General features: G+C 39.9%; 1 protein-coding gene across 1 annotated transcript in view; it reads left to right on the top strand.

Annotated features, from left to right (window-relative positions):
• The window catches only part of LOC137297957 (notchless protein homolog 1-like), a 43,789-nt gene extending 28,613 nt beyond the window's left edge, over positions 1-15,176 (top strand). Inside the window, exons 10-14 of the mRNA XM_067829965.1 lie at positions 4,357-4,403; positions 4,802-5,004; positions 6,724-6,883; positions 7,641-7,711; positions 8,161-15,176. Coding sequence (XP_067686066.1) covers positions 4,357-4,403; positions 4,802-5,004; positions 6,724-6,883; positions 7,641-7,711; positions 8,161-8,173 — 494 coding nt within the window. The 3' untranslated portion in view covers positions 8,174-15,176. The remainder of the gene's footprint in view (positions 1-4,356; positions 4,404-4,801; positions 5,005-6,723; positions 6,884-7,640; positions 7,712-8,160) is intronic.
• Positions 15,177-17,517: the final 2,341 nt, after the last annotated feature.

Genomic DNA, 17,517 nt, shown 5'->3' with positions numbered 1-17,517 from the left:
ACACTGGTATGTATGGCCCTTGTTACAGTACTGGACGATTTTACTATGTCAGTGAGCAATGTTTATCATGTTGTTAACTGATTTTTTAGCCAGGTTACCAAAAACAAAGAGCAGTGACAGTGTTTGTATAATGTATAGTCTGGCAGAAAACATGATGGTATGCTGAGTCCATTTAAAATACTTTTTAACGATACAAAGGGATGACCCCGTTCACTTTCCCGTTTGAAATAATTACAGATCTTTCTAATCACATCTTTCGAATCAGCAGACTCATGGGAAGCCAATATTGTTTTTCACATGTGTGTGTGGGTGTGTGTGCTCTTCGTGTAATGAATAAGCCTGTTGTCACGGGACATGACCTTCCGTGCATGTATAAGGTCTTGACGTGACACGCACATTTGCATGGCCAGGTGTCCGTTCCGGTTAGTCACATGATGCCCTTGACAGCTAAGATGTTATTGTGTCTTGACATAATGATTGCTTATGTGGACAAATTTTGATTATCAAATAATAATTGCAATTCAAAATCCACAATGGTAAAATAATTATAAAGCAAATGGACGAGTGAAGGTTGCCATAAAAGTTGACTTGTCATAAGAGGTGACTAACAGGATTCAGTGATCAGACTTTCTCACTTGGTTGACACAAGTCTTTGGTTGCTCATGCTGTTGATGACTGGATTGCCTCGATTAATTACAGACTGCTGCCATATAGCTGGAATATTGCCGAGTGCGGTGTAAAACTAAACTGACTCACTCACTATAATACAAATGCCAAATTAGAAAACTGTTGTACTTGTAGTTATTGTGTAAAGTTACCAAATGAGTTTTTTGCCAGACCATAGTTTATTTTACCATACACATCCCACGTTTATTTTTAATGATCTTTTGTCCAAAAGTCCATTAAAATAAACAAAAACTATGTTTAATGCAAATTTACAGTTGTTTTTATGATTTTAGTTGAATAAACCTTAATTGGATGATGATGTATTCAGTGAAATATTGTTTTCATTCTTTTCTGAATATAAACTTGTCTATATAAATCGACCAATATTTTCAAAGATGTACACTTTTTGGAGATGATAAATATAGGTAAATTTTGTATAATTTAGGTATGTTAAAGCGGATACAAGTTAACAAAAATATAATATTTCAGGTTCATGCAGTGGAAAAATTAGGAGTGATGAAAGCAAAACAAACCCAGTATGATATTTAATGAACTGGTCAGATTCTGCTTCCCATCAAACTAATTCCAGATTCTGAGGACTAAAAATAGCTGGTACATCATCCACTAATTACAGTATATGGTGAAACTGATAAGTTTTTCTCGTGTGCTATGTTGGGATCTGACGATATATACAGTAGCATGTTATCTGATATGATTCTTCTCGGGCAGTGGGTAGCTTAGTGGTTAAGGTATTCGCTCGTAATACTGAAAACCCAGGTTCGATTCCCCGCTTGGGTTCAGTGTGTGAAAGCAATTTCTGGTGTCTGTCATCATGATATTGCTGGAGTATCACTAAAAGCGGCCTAAAAGCTTACTCACTCACTTAACCTCATATGAATATAAGCAGTACTCTCATCAACTTTTTTATGCAGTTCCCACCTGTGAAGATTCAGGTTAGAATTGGTTTTCAATAAGCCAGTCTTGCTGTAATGGGTAACTAATGCAGTTGGCTGGTTCACTGACTTGGTTGACATAGTATACCAACTGTGTAGATCGATGCTCTTGCTGTTGATCACTGGATTGTCTGGTTAAGACTTTATTATGCATATAGCCGTGTGCAGCATTAAACAACAAACAGAACAAATAAACCATGTAGATGCAAAATAGAACAGAAATATACTATTGTGAAAAAGAGCAGTGGTGTAGCCTAGAAGTCAGCTTTGCGCCAAAAACCCTTGTTTGCTTCCCCATATGGGTACAGTCTGTGAAGTCCAGTTCTGGTGTCCTCTGCCATGATATTGCTTAAATATTGCTAAAAGTGGCATAAAACTAAACTTACTCACTACTGCAAAAGAAATTCCTTCACATGTCTTCTTTCAGGAGAAGGACAAACATATATTACCTATTATGCATGAGATATTACTGTTATTTACCAGTTCAAGTGACAGGTGTTGTGAAGTCAGTGTATACGGCCCCACTGAGTGGTCTGTCCTAGATTGTACCCTAGCCACTGTTTGCTGACAGTATTGACAAGATGGATTATGTTTCACGCTGCTGGAGATATGCTGAGGGCTTAGTGTGGCCCCATGCTACCATCTGTTTCACAGTGTCCAATACTTATGGTCCCTGACTGATATTGCTTAGGTAATTGTTAGTTATGAAGCCTATTAACATCGTATTACACAATTAGTATCCATAATTTCCTGGCTGCCATCATACAAATAGAACATTCATTTCTGTTAGTCATAAAACAAGAAGAAGAGCTACATTTCTAAGCTTTGTGACTGTTGGGTGGTGAGGTAGCTTAGTGGTTAAGTGTTCGCTTGTCACGCCGAAGTTCCTGGGTTCAATTCTCCACATGGGTACAATGTGTGAAGCCCATTTCTGATGTCCCTCACTCCAGTACTGCTGGAATATTGCTAAAAGTGACTTTAAACTATTCTCACTCACTCTTAAAACGTACTGTATATTAGATAAAATTGATGATGTTGCTGGAATATTGCTTGGACCAACATACCAACATTCAGGCACTCGTGTTGTAAACATACTATGGCATGTGCTCTCATGTAATAACCTCTATGTACGTCTTCAGTATTCCGGCAGAAAATACTTGAATAGCTGACTCATCTGAATTTATATGCTGGTGCTGCAGCAGTGTTTTGTCAAACAGGAAGAGGACTGTATGCAAGTTTTTCATGAGCTTGAAATTTACCTTAAAAAGGTGCTGACTTCATATTTGCCCAGAAATGACCCTGATTGCCAAGGATTTGCCTCAAGAAGCCCTACTTTAAGAAAAAACCTGTCACGTTATGATTATACTAGAAACTAATTAATCTCTGTTGCAAAGCAGGACTTTCCCACTGAGAGTTATTTCCCTCTGATGGTCAGTCTCACATTTGACCAACCGTGTGTGTCTTCAACTACTTATGTGTTATAGTTGTTTCTAGTTCCTAATTGTTGACTGGGTCTTGAATATCCCCTGAAAAGACAGCGAGCCTCTCCACCTGATCCTGTTAGTCGCCTCTTTAGACAAGCATGGATCACTCATGATAATATACTGATTTAGCAGTGCATCCTTAAGTAGAATAAAGAAACTTGTGTTTTTGAGTGAATGAGTGAGTGAGTGAGTTTAGTTTTACGCTGCTTTTAGCAATATTCCACCAATGTCATGGCAGGGGACACCAGAAATGGGTTTCACATATTGTTCAAATGTGGGGAATCGAACCCAGGTCTTCAGCATGACAAGCGAATGCTTTAACCACTGGGCTACCCCACCACCCTCACCCCCCTTAGTGTATGACTAAGATGGTTGTGGAGGTCGATCATGATTTATGTTGAAGATAAGGTGATCTTGTTTACACTGAAACATGTGTTAGCTTGTTATCCTGGCTTGTGTTTGTCTACCCAAGAGAAAGTGTGAGGTGGGCAACATTGCCTCAGGTCTGTTTAGATGTCAGTGATAGTCTATGACCCATGTATGGAGCAAATGTCTATGACCCATGTATGGAGCAAATGTCAAGGCTGCAGCAAATGTCAAGGCTGCAACAAATGTCAAGGCTGCAGCAAATGTCAAGGCTGCAACAAATGTCAAGGCTGCAGCAAATGTCAAGGCTGCAACAAATGCCAGTTTAAATGCCCAGAGTGGAAGAAGAATTTAAAGTTCATGTTTTATTTAGTGTTGATAATAACTGATAGATCTTATAAATTGAAAGGAGCTTTAGTGATTATGTTTAGTTGGCCAGACTGAATGTGATGTGAGTCTGATGTAAGGTTTGTTGTGTCATGAGTGTTACACACCATCACAGGATCTGCTGAAGCTGAAATATATGCGCTTGTTCCAACAACATTCCAGTTTCAAGACTATGAAGATCAGGGTTAGAGTTGAGTTGGTCTTCAGCAACCTATAGTTGTCGTAAGAGGCGGCTAAATGAATCAAGTTGTCAGGCTTGCTGACACGTGTCACCATCATGTTTCAGTTGGGTAGATGGATGCTCATGCTGTTCACCACTGGAGTGTCTGGTCTTAGGACTCTCAATCATGACATGAAACTGCTCGCTCCATTCACTGTCCAAACAGTTGACATACATAAGTTAGTGCATGCATCCTTTTGGTGAGATGTTTTTAAAGGAGTGTGTGCCTATATCCAAATATGTTATGAATCCTTTCTTCATTGAATCAATTTACTTGCAGGAGATGAGTTGTCAAAACTTGCTCTACAGAGATACAATGCAGTCAAGGTAAATAGAGAAAGTGTCAGAGCAAAGATTTCATTGCAAGAGGTAGTAGACAAGATTTAGGATTGAGATCAGCGTTTATATTTGCAGATCTTTTGAATATAGAAAGGAAAGATTTTCAAAATTAAACATGTCCTCAATCAGTTTTCAAAATTAAATACAAGTAGAAAACTATATTCTTGGGATGTTTATTTGCAAGAAGAAGTCAGACAACTTTCGCCCCAACATAATATGCATTTGTAATGGTGTGATTAGTAATGGGGACAGTGTTAATAGATGGTGGCTCCAACTGTGTAAAGCTGTGTAAAGTTTTAATTGCTGTGCTGCTGCAAGAAGTGGAAAGCTGCACATATTGGTCATCACCTTTGTCCACTCACAGTTGTCTCCCTTTGTCTGTACAGGGCACATCTCCAGAGCGACTAGTGACTGGGTCTGATGACTTCACACTGTTTCTGTGGCACCCAGAGGAGGAGAAGAAACCTGTGTGTCGCATGACAGGGCATGCACAACTCATCAACGAGGTTCTCTTCTCCCCTGATACCAGGCTCATCGCCAGTGCATCCTTTGACAAGTCAGTGAAGGTCTGGGACGGAAGAACTGGAAAGTAAGCAGTTTCTGGGGATGTTGTCAGATGACTGAAGTATCAAGGGTTGAAAGTGAGTGGATGGTTGAGTGAGTGGATGGTTGAGTGAGTGAGTGAGTGAGTGAGTGTGTGTGTGTGTGGATGGTAGAGTGAGTGAGTGGATGGTAGAGTGAGTGGATGTTAGAGTGAGTGAGTGAGTGTGTGGATTGTAGAGTAAGTGAGTGTGTGGATGGTAGATTGAGTGAGTGGATGGTAGAGTATGTGAGTGAGTGGATGGTAGAGTGAGTGAGTGAGTGGATGGTAGAGTGGATGTAGAGGGAGTGAGTCTATGGTAGAGTGAGTGAGTGGATGGTAGAGTGAGTGAGTGGAGGGTACAGTGAGTGAGTGGAGGGTACAGTGAGTGAGTGGAGGGTACAGTGAGTGGATGGTAGAATGAGTGAGAGGATGGTAGAGTGTGCGGATGGTAGAGTGAGTGAGTGGTTGGATGAGTGTGTGAGTGAATGGGCTGGAGGCAAAGTGACCATGTTAAAGAATAATTGGTTGAATTAGTGGGCGAATGGATGTGTGAGTGAGTGGGTGGGTGTATGAATGTGTGAGTGATGTGACATAGATGCTGCTGCTGAACCAAACACCCTTGGAGCTACTAGTCCATCTGGTAGTTGGTGATGACCATACTGTGATGCACCAGTGTTACGTATAGACCTGCAGATCCCTCAGTCATGATGTTGCTGTCATGTCAGCCTCAATCATGGGAGCTGCTGAGTGATGTTCATCACCGTCTCTGTGGCTTTAATGGTTGAAATGGGGTCTTTGTTGCCTTAAGCTTGGCATTAGTAGTGAGTGAGTGAGTGAGTTTAGTTTTACGCCGCTTTTAGCAATATTCCAGCGATATCACGGCGGGGGACACCAGAAGCTTGGCATTAGTAAGTAAAACAAGCACTTGTCAGCTCAAAGTCAGTATAATGTGTCTGAGTAGGGTATTCGTGTTTAACTGTTTAACTTGATCGGGTGCTCAGACTCGCTGACTTGGTTGACACGTCATCACTTCCCTGTTGGGCAGATCGTTGCTCATGCTGTTGATCACTGGATTGTCTTGTCCAGATTTGATTATTAACATACCGTGGCCATATAGCTTGAATATTTCTGATTGCAGCATAAAACTAAACTCCTCACTCACTTACTGTAAGTAACAATTCCAACACGAAATATGTGATCTGGACTACCAGTCGTCAGACTCCATAGATTGCTTAGACTGATTGCTGACTTTGTGTGCTGGCATTGATTTTCTGATTTTCTGATTTTCTCTGAAAGTGTAAGATCTAATATCAGATACCCATGTTAGTCATAAAAGGCAGCTGACAGGATCAGGTTGTCTCACACTCTGGTTGACATATGTCATCGTATCTGAACTGCGTAGATTAAGGCTCATGTTGTTGATCACAGGATTGTCTGTTAATTTACAGACAGGTGCCGCATAGCTGGAATATTGTTGAGTGTGGTGTGTAACAACTAACCCACCAAATCTCAGAGAGGACTCAATGCCCCAAAAAACTCAAATCTGTATACTTCACTAGAAAGTGTGATCCGAAATATAATTTGTGTAACTCCTAATTCACCATCTTGCTAACTCTGACCATTGTCCATGTATGTACAGGTATTCACGTGTTATCAGCAACAGTGTATTTAGCATATTCACAGGTCACCATGGTACATGTATAGTCACCTGTTGTTTGTTTTCAGGTTTATAGCATCCTTGCGGGGCCATGTGAGCCGAGTGTACCAGGTGGCATGGTCCGCCGACAGCCGCCTGCTGTGTAGCGGGAGTTCCGACTCCACCCTCAAAGTCTGGGACATGAAGACCAGAAAGCTTCTGTGTGATCTTCCTGGGCACGCAGATGAGGTCAGTGGTGGCTTTATGGTAGTCACTCTGTGGCCTGGTTCAAAATTAAATGAGCAGAGCAATAATCAAACACAGTCATGTGATCCATACTTTCATTAAGTATGTAAGCTGCACCAAATTCCAGCATGGATATGCCACTTTCAATGAATGTACAACATATCTATGTGGATATATGTGTGAATTTCCCTGCAGAAGAGTCCTGAAATTCTTTCGCCTAGATTTTTAAGCTCTCTTCATGCTAAGATAGTCGTAAGGGCCATACGTTAACATTAACTTACGACTATCTTAGCCCTAAGAGAGCTTCGAAAATCAGTGCTCAGATTGTGTGGCATGCTCTGAAAGCATGTCATTTTGCCCCTGTGAAATCGGGGAGCATGTGCTTGCTATCAATCACATGCTCATCTGACACTGACAAGTCAAAGCAGGATTGTAGCGTGTGTTCGATTCACAGTGTCATACGCCACAGTGTCATACGCGCAGTGTCATATGCGGTAGTGTCATATGCCTTAGTGTCATACGCCGCAGTGACATGGATGAGGATGCTGAAGCTGTGGACCACTCAGGACACACAACTCAGGAGTCAGTCTGTACCATTTGAGATGCAGACACATCTGACCTGAAGAGTTATGGCCCTTTGCTATGACAGTATCTGCTTGTCATTCCCATAACACTACTGACTTTTGTTTTTACATGTTAACCTTGTCTCCAGGGTAATATTATTCTTTCCATGTAGTAAACATTCTGTGTTATATTCCAGGTGTACTCAGTAGACTGGAGTCCAGATGGACAGCGGGTTGTCAGTGGAGGGAAGGACAAGGTACTCAAAGTGTGAGTAAAACACTATGTCGATAACACAGTGTCATTGTACACTGACTGATGTATCGATGCTACTTGAATAGCCGTATAAGTATTTTCATGCTCATTTTGTAATGTTTATAGGTGAAATAAAATCACCAGCTTTGAAAAGGGCTGTGGGATGAAATCTGAGAGTAGATATAGGAACTGGTGTTTCCCTCAGTATATTTTAGTGAAATAATATCTGATATGTACAATTAAATTTCATTGTCTTCAGGCAGTTTTTATTAGCAAAGCATATGTCATTTATGAGAAAATTTTACCAATTAAAAATATTCAAAGTGATGTGAGTAGTTTCATTAAAATGTCATTGTTTACAGTCATCAGACATTTATTCCACCCTAATGCCAATTTATGAATGTTAAATTTTTCATGGTGCAATTTCTTCTGAAATTTTGTTCATAATTCTGTTGTGTTTTTAGCTGGCGACATTGACAGTCTCTCAGCAAAGACAGTCCCATCCTGGGAAGCAGCCAATCAGCAGCCACGGAACACAGCAATACATCATTATCTGACAAAGACAGAGCCAAGTTGTAGTTTCCTCCCAAACATGGCAGTTGACTCAGGAAACATTAAACATGCCAAGAGGTTTATACAAGCACCAGGTCCTGTAGGATGGAACTGTAGTATGCCTGTTGCAGGCTTTTAGGACTACAGCCATTAACATGACATCTGTGGACTAACTGTGTCAGTGGTGGATGTGAGGTAGAGCTACAAATGATGAGCAGCTTGTTTAAATGTGTTGAAACAACTCTGTATGCATGGTATATACTGACTCATATGGAAAGTGCATATTCAGATTATTGTAATATTTGCCTAAGTGGCCTGAAAATGAAGCTAAGTTGGAATTAGAATATTGGTACAAATCTTGTTTGAAAATTGAACTAACTTCTGGGTGTTTAGGCTTTCAGTAATCAAACACAAAATTGTTGGAACTAGGGTTCAAATCTTCTTTGAAAAATGAATTTAAATTCTGGATGTTTAAAGGTAATCAAATATGTTGGAATTTGGGTTTAAAGCTTTTTTGAGAAATGAAGTTTAATTCGGGATGTCTAGTTTTGAGTTAATTAACACAAAATTGTTGGAATTAGGGTGAAAATCTTCTTGGAAACTAAAGTTAAATTCTGAATATTTAGAGTAATGGTTATCAAACATGAAAATGTTGGAACTGGGGTTCAAAGGTTGTTTGAAAAATGAATTTTAATTCTGGATGTTTAGGTTTGAGGTACTTAACACAAAATTGTTGGAATTCATTGTAAGTGGATTTTGCATTTGAAAAATGTTTCAGTATAGAACATAAGCATAGGCTGATGTCAACATTTTTCTGATGGTTTTTTTTATAGGGTTTTAACTTACTTAGGGAAATATGATTCAGGGGAATATGGCTTTAGTCAATGTTCATGGAATGTCCCAATCTTGAACTGGTTAGTATTGCAGAAACTTTTGTAAAAACACTATTATACTGTTAAAATGTTTGTTAAAAAGTGTGTTTTGATATTTTGATTGTAGTCGCATATAGCTGCAAAATTGCTGATGCGGCTTAACGCAACATTTATTCATTCACCGATATTTTGAGTGAGTATATTGTTGGATTGTGAGTGTGTGACTATGAATTGTTAAGGTATATGTAAATATGGATTATTGTGTTATTGAATAATGTATCAGCGATGTTAATGTAAAATTGTTGAACATTTTATGTGAAGTTAAATCCGTTAATGTAGTCTGCTCCTAAATGATTCACGTTAAACTTCAAAGGGGTGCTTTTTTAGAGAAATACCATGTTTGTTCAATTTTTAATCACTTATCATTAAAGAATCAGACATAGGGAGATTTCTAACATCTGAAGTAACCATAATGTGCCCCTGTAATAGATCAGTCAGTGTAGAGTGAATCTCTGTTTTGTTTTATTAAATCATGGAGTGGTATTATTTTTAGTTAATGATTATGATGATGATGATTATAATGTATAGAAGGCACAATCACCTTTGATTGTGCCTGGAATGATGCAGATGTTCTGAGGGTTTTTTTCCCTGTATGCTCTCTCAGTGAGTTTGTATATGTATGTATGTATGTATGTAAGCTGGTCAAAAGTGTTTTGATAGTGATCTGCATGAATGTTCCACTGCTACTGTCTAGCAGACTTCCGATATTAAAGCTGTTTTGTCAGTAGTAGGATCACCAGTGTATATGTCGTTTCCCAGTAATTTTTTCAGAATACTGAAATCTGTTGAAAAAAATTCTATGAGTCATTATATAATTTAAGGAAGTCTACCCGGCCTGTTGTTCAGCTTCGTCAACAGAGACATACCAAAGTTGTGAGTTGGATGGGATGATTTTCCATTTTCCAGCTCTAAAGTATTGCAAGACAACAGAGACAGGAATATTTCTTGCTGCAATAGATTCTGAACATTTCTACATCATTATGGTGTTACTCGTGATGTGACTCAAATATTAATGAGCCTAACATATATTTGTCGTTCCCAACGGTTCTTTTATCTCTTATGGCTGATTTTATTGATCACTTTGATCCTGTGGGATTGAAAGTCCCGCCATGCTTGTGTTCCCTGCCTGGTGTCTGTTTGAATATCATCTTCAGGCATCAGGAGGTGGTTGACACAGGTGTGAGCTGGTTGATGCTCTCTTACAGGTTCATTCTTCTTCGATTCAGATAACCGCCCACATCTATATTCAATGCTGTCCATTTCTTTCTCTTCTCCTGTGGGAGCCGTACGGTACCCCAGTGGTTTCAGTGTTCATTTGTTACGATGAAGATCTGGGTTCAATTCCCCACATGGGTGCAATGTGTTAAACCCATTTCTGGTGTCCCCCTCCGTGATATTGCTGAAATACTGCTTAAAGCAGCATTCAACTACACTCACTCACTCACTCACTCACTCACTCACCAAGCCTGGCTGTCTTTTCAGGTTCTTTCTTCCTCAGGTCAATTCACCTATCCACATCTATATTCTGAACTATCCATTTCTTTCACTATTCTCTCTTGTCCTGTGGGATTGAAAGTCCCGCCATGCTTGTGGTCCCTGCCTGGTGTCTGTTGAATACCGTCCTCAGGCATCAGGAGGTGGTTGACACAGGTGTGAGCTGGTTGATGTTCTCTCGCAGGTGCACTTTCTCCTTGTTTTTAGCTCTCCTGTCCACATCTATAATCCATTTCGTTCTCTATTCTTTACGATCCTGTGGGATTGAAAGTCCCGCCATGCTTGTGTTCCCTGCCTGGTGTCTGTTTGAATACCACCTTCAGGCATCAGGAGGTGGTTGACACAGGTGTGAGCTGGTTGATGTTCTCTCTCAGGTTCTTTCTTCTTCTGGTTAACTTACCTCTCCATGCTATCTCCTCATACCCATGAAGATCTGGGCAAGAATTGACCCTTACAAACTCATACTTGTCATAAAAAGGCGATTATTGGTATCAGGTGTTGAGGCAGGCTTAACTGCCACCTGTTTATTTCAACCATTCACACCCTTTGCAGTCTAATACTGGGAAGTGGCTATGGGCTATCCTAGTGCCCTGATATTTAAAGCATTCACTCGTCATGCTGAAAACACAGGTTCATTTCCCCACATGGGTACAGTTTGTGAAGCCCATTTTGGTGTTACCTGCTTTGATATTGCTGAAATTTTGCTTAAAGTGACGTTAAATTAAACTCACTCGCTCTCCAGTCCTGTGGCTTTTTTTCAGGTTCTTTTTTGTTCTGGTCATATCACCTGTCCACATCTATATTGTATATTATTGATTTGTTTCTACATTCTCTTCAGTCCCTTGTGATTGAAAGTCCTTCCATACTTGTGTTCCCTGTCTGGTGTCTGTTGAATACCATCCGCAGGCATCAGGAGGTGGTTGACACAGGTGTGAGCTGGTTGATGTTCTCTCTCAATTTCTTTCTTTTTCAAGTGATATAATTGTCCACATTTATACTCCATACTATTTCTTTCTCTTCTCTTTGGTCCTGTGGGAGCCGTACGGTACCCCAGGGGTTTCAGTGTTCATATGTGATGAAGCATGGGTTCAATACCCCACATGGGTGCAATGTGTTAAACCCATTTCTGGTGTCCCCCTCCGTGATATTGCTGAAATATTGCTTAAAGCGGCATTCAACTAAACTCACTCACTTACCCACCAATACTGACCTGTCTTTCAGGTTCTTTCTTCCTCAGGTCAATTCACCTATCCACATCTATATTCTGAACTGTCCATTTCTTTCACTATTCTCTTTTGTCCTGTGGGATTGAAAGTCCCGCCATGCTTGTGTTCCCTGCCTGGTGTCTGTTGAATACCATCCTCAGGCATCAGGAGGTGGTTGACACAGGTGTGAGCTGGTTGATGTTCTCTCTCAGGTGCACTTTCTCCTTGTATTTAGCTCACCTGTCCACATCTATAATCCATTTCTTTCTTTATTCTTTACGATCCTGTGGGATTGAAAGTCCCGCCATGCTTGTGTTCCCTGCCTGGTGTCTGTTGAATACCATCCTCAGGCATCAGGAGGTGGTTGACACAGGTGTGAGCTGGTTGATGTTCTCTCTCAGGTTCTTTCTTCTTCTGGTTATCTTGCCTCTGTATACTATCTCATACCCGTGAAGAACTGGGCTGGAACTGACCCTTACAAACCCATGCTTGTTGTAGAAGGCGATTATTGGTATCAGGTGATGAGGCAGGTTGAATTGCCTGCTGGCGATTCACTCGTCATGCTGAAGACCCAGGTTCAATTCCTAACATTGACACAATGTGTGAATTCCATTTTGGTGTCAACTGCTGTGATATTGCTGAAAGATTGCTGAAAGTGGCATTAAACTCACTCACTCACCAAGCCTGTGGCTGTTTTTCAGGTTCTTTTTTCCTCTAGTCATATCACCTGTCCACGTCTATAATCTATAGTATTCATTTGTTTCTATATTCTCTCTGATCCTGTGGGATTGAAAGTCCCGCCATGCTTGTGTTCCCTGCCTGGTGTCTGTTGAATACCATCCTCAGGCATCAGGAGGTGGTTGACACAGGTGTGAGCTGGTTGATGTTCTCTCGCAGGTGCCTTTCACCTTGTTTTTAGCTCACTTGTCCACATCTATCATCCATTTCTTTCTCTATTCTTTACGACCCTGTGGGATTGAAAGTCCCGCCATGCTTGTGTTCCCTGCCTGGTGTCTGTTGAATACCATCCTCAGGCATCAGGAGGTGGTTGACACAGGTGTGAGCTGGTTGATGTTCTCTCGCAGGTGCCTTTCACCTTGTTTTTAGCTCACTTGTCCACATCTATCATCCATTTCTTTCTCTATTCTTTACGACCCTGTGGGATTGAAAGTCCCGCCATGCTTGTGTTCCCTGCCTGGTGTCTGTTGAATACCATCCTCAGGCATCAGGAGGTGGTTGACACAGGTGTGAGCTGGTTGATGTTCTCTCTCAGGTTCTTTCTTCTTCTGGTCATCTTGCCTCTCCATACTATCTCCTCATTACAAACCCATGTTTGTTGTAAAAGGCGACCATTGCATTAGGTGTTGACACAGACTGAATTGCCTCTGGTAATCTGAACCATTCACACCCTCTATCCTATGCACTCTGGGTTTGATTTCCCACACAGGTACAAAGTGTGGTCTCCCACCATGATATTGGCAGAATACTGCTAAAAGTGGCATTAAGCTAAACTCACTCAAGTTGGCTAGTTGTTAAAGGGTGCTTTCATCAGGTCAGATATCTGGGTTCAATTCCCCACATGGGTGCAATGTATGAAGCCCATGTCTGGTGTCCCTGCTGCGATATTGCTGGAACATTGCTGAAAGCGGCATAAAACAAAACCCACTCATCTTGATCAGTATGACAGGCATGTGGTCATCCCAGTCCAGTTTCAATTTTTGGATGTCAGATGTTATGAAAAAGATTCATGTTTTCACAAGCTACTTCAAATTGCCAGTCAAGACTTCCAGGCCTGTTCCTTTGTTGAATCCTTTTTTAGTTGAGAGTGGTTGGTGCCAAGTACAGCAAGGTCTTGTACTAGGTTCAGCCTGACAACCATACAAATATACCAGGGCCTATATTTTCAAAGCTCTCTTATCGCTTAGAGAGCTTAGAAAATCTAGGCCCAGGACTGTACACTGATGATCAGCTAGGATGATTTGCCACCAACTTTTGAACACACGGTGATCAACACCTAGAAAATAAGAATGTCGCAAATGATCATCCAAGAATATGTTTCTGAGTTTGAATCCTGTTTTGGTTGCACCATGCCATTGATTTTCTCCTAGTTTGTACATCAGACCAGCATTACTTCATGTTTGTAAAGAAACTACAGATTGAAGTTGTTTGATCAAAACTTGGATATTTTTAAGGTCCAGTGTCCACTCAGGCATATCCACTTACAGTTGTAAGTTCCAGAGAAGACCAAAGTCATTGCTTCTATTGATGATGAATAAGGTTAATGAAGGCATAAGACATGTAGAGTTGTATGTGTGCTGATCAGTTTATGTACACACCATTAAACCATGGTCATGATGAAATTAATTTTATTTATTTTCTTAAGATTTTCAAGAGAGATTTTTTGCATGTTACTACTTGTAATCCTGCCATTGTGGTTTCAATCTCACGTACATTATCTGACCCACTGTAAGGGATCTGAGGATCATTAGACCCAGCTGATCTGATTGATCTTGTTGTTAGCAGACATTGCTTCAGGTTGAGTTTATGTAAAGGTTGGACTAGGCAAGTGTGGAATGTAAACAGTTCAGAACAAACTACATATGTTGATGTTATAAAAATCAGATGCTTCCTAAACGTTTTTGTTCTCATGGGCATCTCTTTTAAATATTTGCCCTTCAGTGCTTTAAGTGTAAAATAATTATGAATCTATCTGAACCTTTGAATTATGATAATTCTCTTGGAGTAAGTTGAAAATAGATATGTTATTGCAGCATGAATTGATAAATAGTAGGTTCTCATTAACTGTATCAGATGGAATGCCCTGTGCATCATTGAATTGTGTGTCATTGAAATGTTTATCACTGACATGTTTATCTTTGAATATGTATCATTGAACTGTGTGTCACTGAATCATGTAACAGTATATCATACAACATTTATTTATGTAACAGTAAATCGTGAATCATTGAAGCATCACATCCACAACCCATACCTAAAGTGATCAAAGATTGGTAGAGATTGTTTATAACTGATATAGATTCATCCAAGAGGTATTGAGTTAACAGTGGATGCAGGCAGTATAGAATATGTAACCATGGTGATCGCCATGAAATATTGCCTGTATGCTCCATTGTTGGAGCAAGGAGTTATTCTGGTATTGTCACAGACATTGGACATTTGTTGGCCAAGTCTGTATTCTACCCATCATGCATTGGTCCTTGCACAAGCATGAAGGATGGAACATAGTCCTCTGTTGTTGTCATGGCAACATGGGATGCCAATAAATTGAAACCTTTTCATTGGTCTTTGTCTTTTTTTATATATATTCGAATATGATGACATCAGATATTTGAATATAATGTTCAAGAATCGTTCACTTCAACTATTGGAGTGATGCTGGAATACCATGCACTACAGTCAATAAAAATGATATTCTGCAGTCTGCAAATTCAAGGCAAAAGCTCGATTTGTCTGCAAATATGACGTAATTGGTCCATGTCCTGTCCTTGGTGCTTTTTAGATATCATGTGTCACTGTATCCCAGTTGTTTACATCAGTACTCATGCTGCTGATCACTGGATTGTCTGTTTCACTCTTGATTATTTACAGACAGCCACCAAATTGCTGGAATATTGCTGAGTGTGGGATAAAACTAAACTCAGTCGCTCACTCACTTGTAGACATTTTTGTCGTCAGTGTGAGGGTCACCCCACTCAAAGTGTGCTTTACATTTAACTGGACTTGAGGGATAAGGCTTAGGTGTTAAAACTGACCCATAAAGGTCCAAGGCCTAGATTTGTGAAGCAATAAGATAGTCAAAAGTTAATGTGTGGCACTTACAACTGTCTTAGGGCTAGAAGAGCATTGAAAATCTAGGCTGTGGTTTGCCTCTATCAACCCACGCTTGTTGTTACAGGTGGTTAATGGGTGGTCAAGCTTGCTGAATTGATTGACACTTGTCATTGTACCTCAAATTGTGTAAATCGATGCTGATGATATCAGTTACTGGATTGACAAGTACAATGTGAGTGAGTGAGTGAGTTAATATTTATTGTCACATCGGCAATATTGCAGCCATATCGTGACGAGAACAAGTAATAATGAGACAGTAAAACCATTAGTATATATCACAGATATCCATTTAAGACTACTAATTACATCTAAAACAGTTTAACTATAGAGGACAATACAATATAAAAATGGGCTATAGATTGCCATACTAGGGACCATGGGGACTTACATTACTATTGCTACCTGCATGGACCCTAGCTGGATTTACGCCATCCCCTCAGTCGTTAATAATTTAGGCACATCTAGCCATACATTTAAAAGGACACATATACTACGATTAAAACAGCTGAGAGTTTGTATTTACTTTGAATGTTTGTGGACTTACCCTCTCACGAGGACAATAATTTTCAGTACTTTAACCTCCCTCGAGGATACAACCACTAACAATCTTAGTTATCAGATTAAATCTCCAATCATAAAATATTTGTCTATTTACAAGTCTGATATCAAATCTAATTCTTTTAGAAATGCAAGAATTAAACAAGTATTTATGTTACTAAAGGATCCTTCAAAGTGCGTGATTTGAAATATTTATCCCTTGTGATGGAATATTCGACACAGTCAAGCAAAACATGCTTGACCATGATTATTTCATCACAAGGGATACAGAACAGAGGATCCTCACCTTTCAATAAGTATTCATGAGTATATCTCGTATGGCCAATACGACATCGTCGCATGATCACCTCTTCAAATCTGGACTGACAACCCAAGTAAGTATAACCAAGATAAGGTTTTATTGTATGTAATTTATTAATGCCCACTTGGATGTCCCACTTCTTTTGCATCAGATCGCGGATATAAGATCTAATGGTAGCTTTATAATCAGTGTATGGAATAAGAAGTATCACAGATTTGTTGAGTGCTGCCTTGGCAGCATGATCGGCCATTGTGTTCCCAGAAATGCCTACGTGGCTGGGTAACCAACAACATACGATGTGGTATTGGCCAGTAGCAAGATCATTATGCAATTCAATAATTTCAATTAAAAGTAGATGTTTGCAAGAAATATGTTAATAGCCTGAAGGCAAGAAGGAGAGTCTGAATAGATTATATACTTTTTATGTTTAGGGTGTCTTTGAATATATCTAAGCGTCATCAATATGGCGTTAGCTTCAGCTGTGAAAATAGAACTGCTATCCGGTAATCTAGAAGATATTGTTTGACAAGTACAAAGCTGCCATCACATGCAGCATATCTTGAAATGAAATAAAGGCCGATATATGGAGGCGTCACTGTCCAGGACACACAAAGGAGCTTCACTTCCTCACATTCCCGCCGAAGATCACCAATTGACGCACCATGACCCAATTGTCCAATATTATTCAATGGAATTGCAGATCAAAACAAATTCAGTAAGGTTTAAGTACTAACACAAGACTTTCAACCATCAGCTGTATGTCTCCAAGAGAAATATTTAAAAATATAGATAACTTTAATATGAGACGGTTAAGCAACTGGAGGTGCTTCCAATTTTGGTACGGCAAGGTATAATACACAGTTCTGTCCATCTTAGTAGTAATCTTCAAACTGTAGCTATTCGTATCACCCTGCATATTGCATTGAC

The sequence above is a fragment of the Haliotis asinina genome, chromosome 1 (assembly GCF_037392515.1).
Source record: "Haliotis asinina isolate JCU_RB_2024 chromosome 1, JCU_Hal_asi_v2, whole genome shotgun sequence".
NCBI classification, from domain to species: Eukaryota; Metazoa; Mollusca; class Gastropoda; order Lepetellida; family Haliotidae; genus Haliotis; species Haliotis asinina.
Note: the sequence above shows the minus strand (reverse complement) of the source record. Positions and strands in the feature narration are given on the sequence as shown.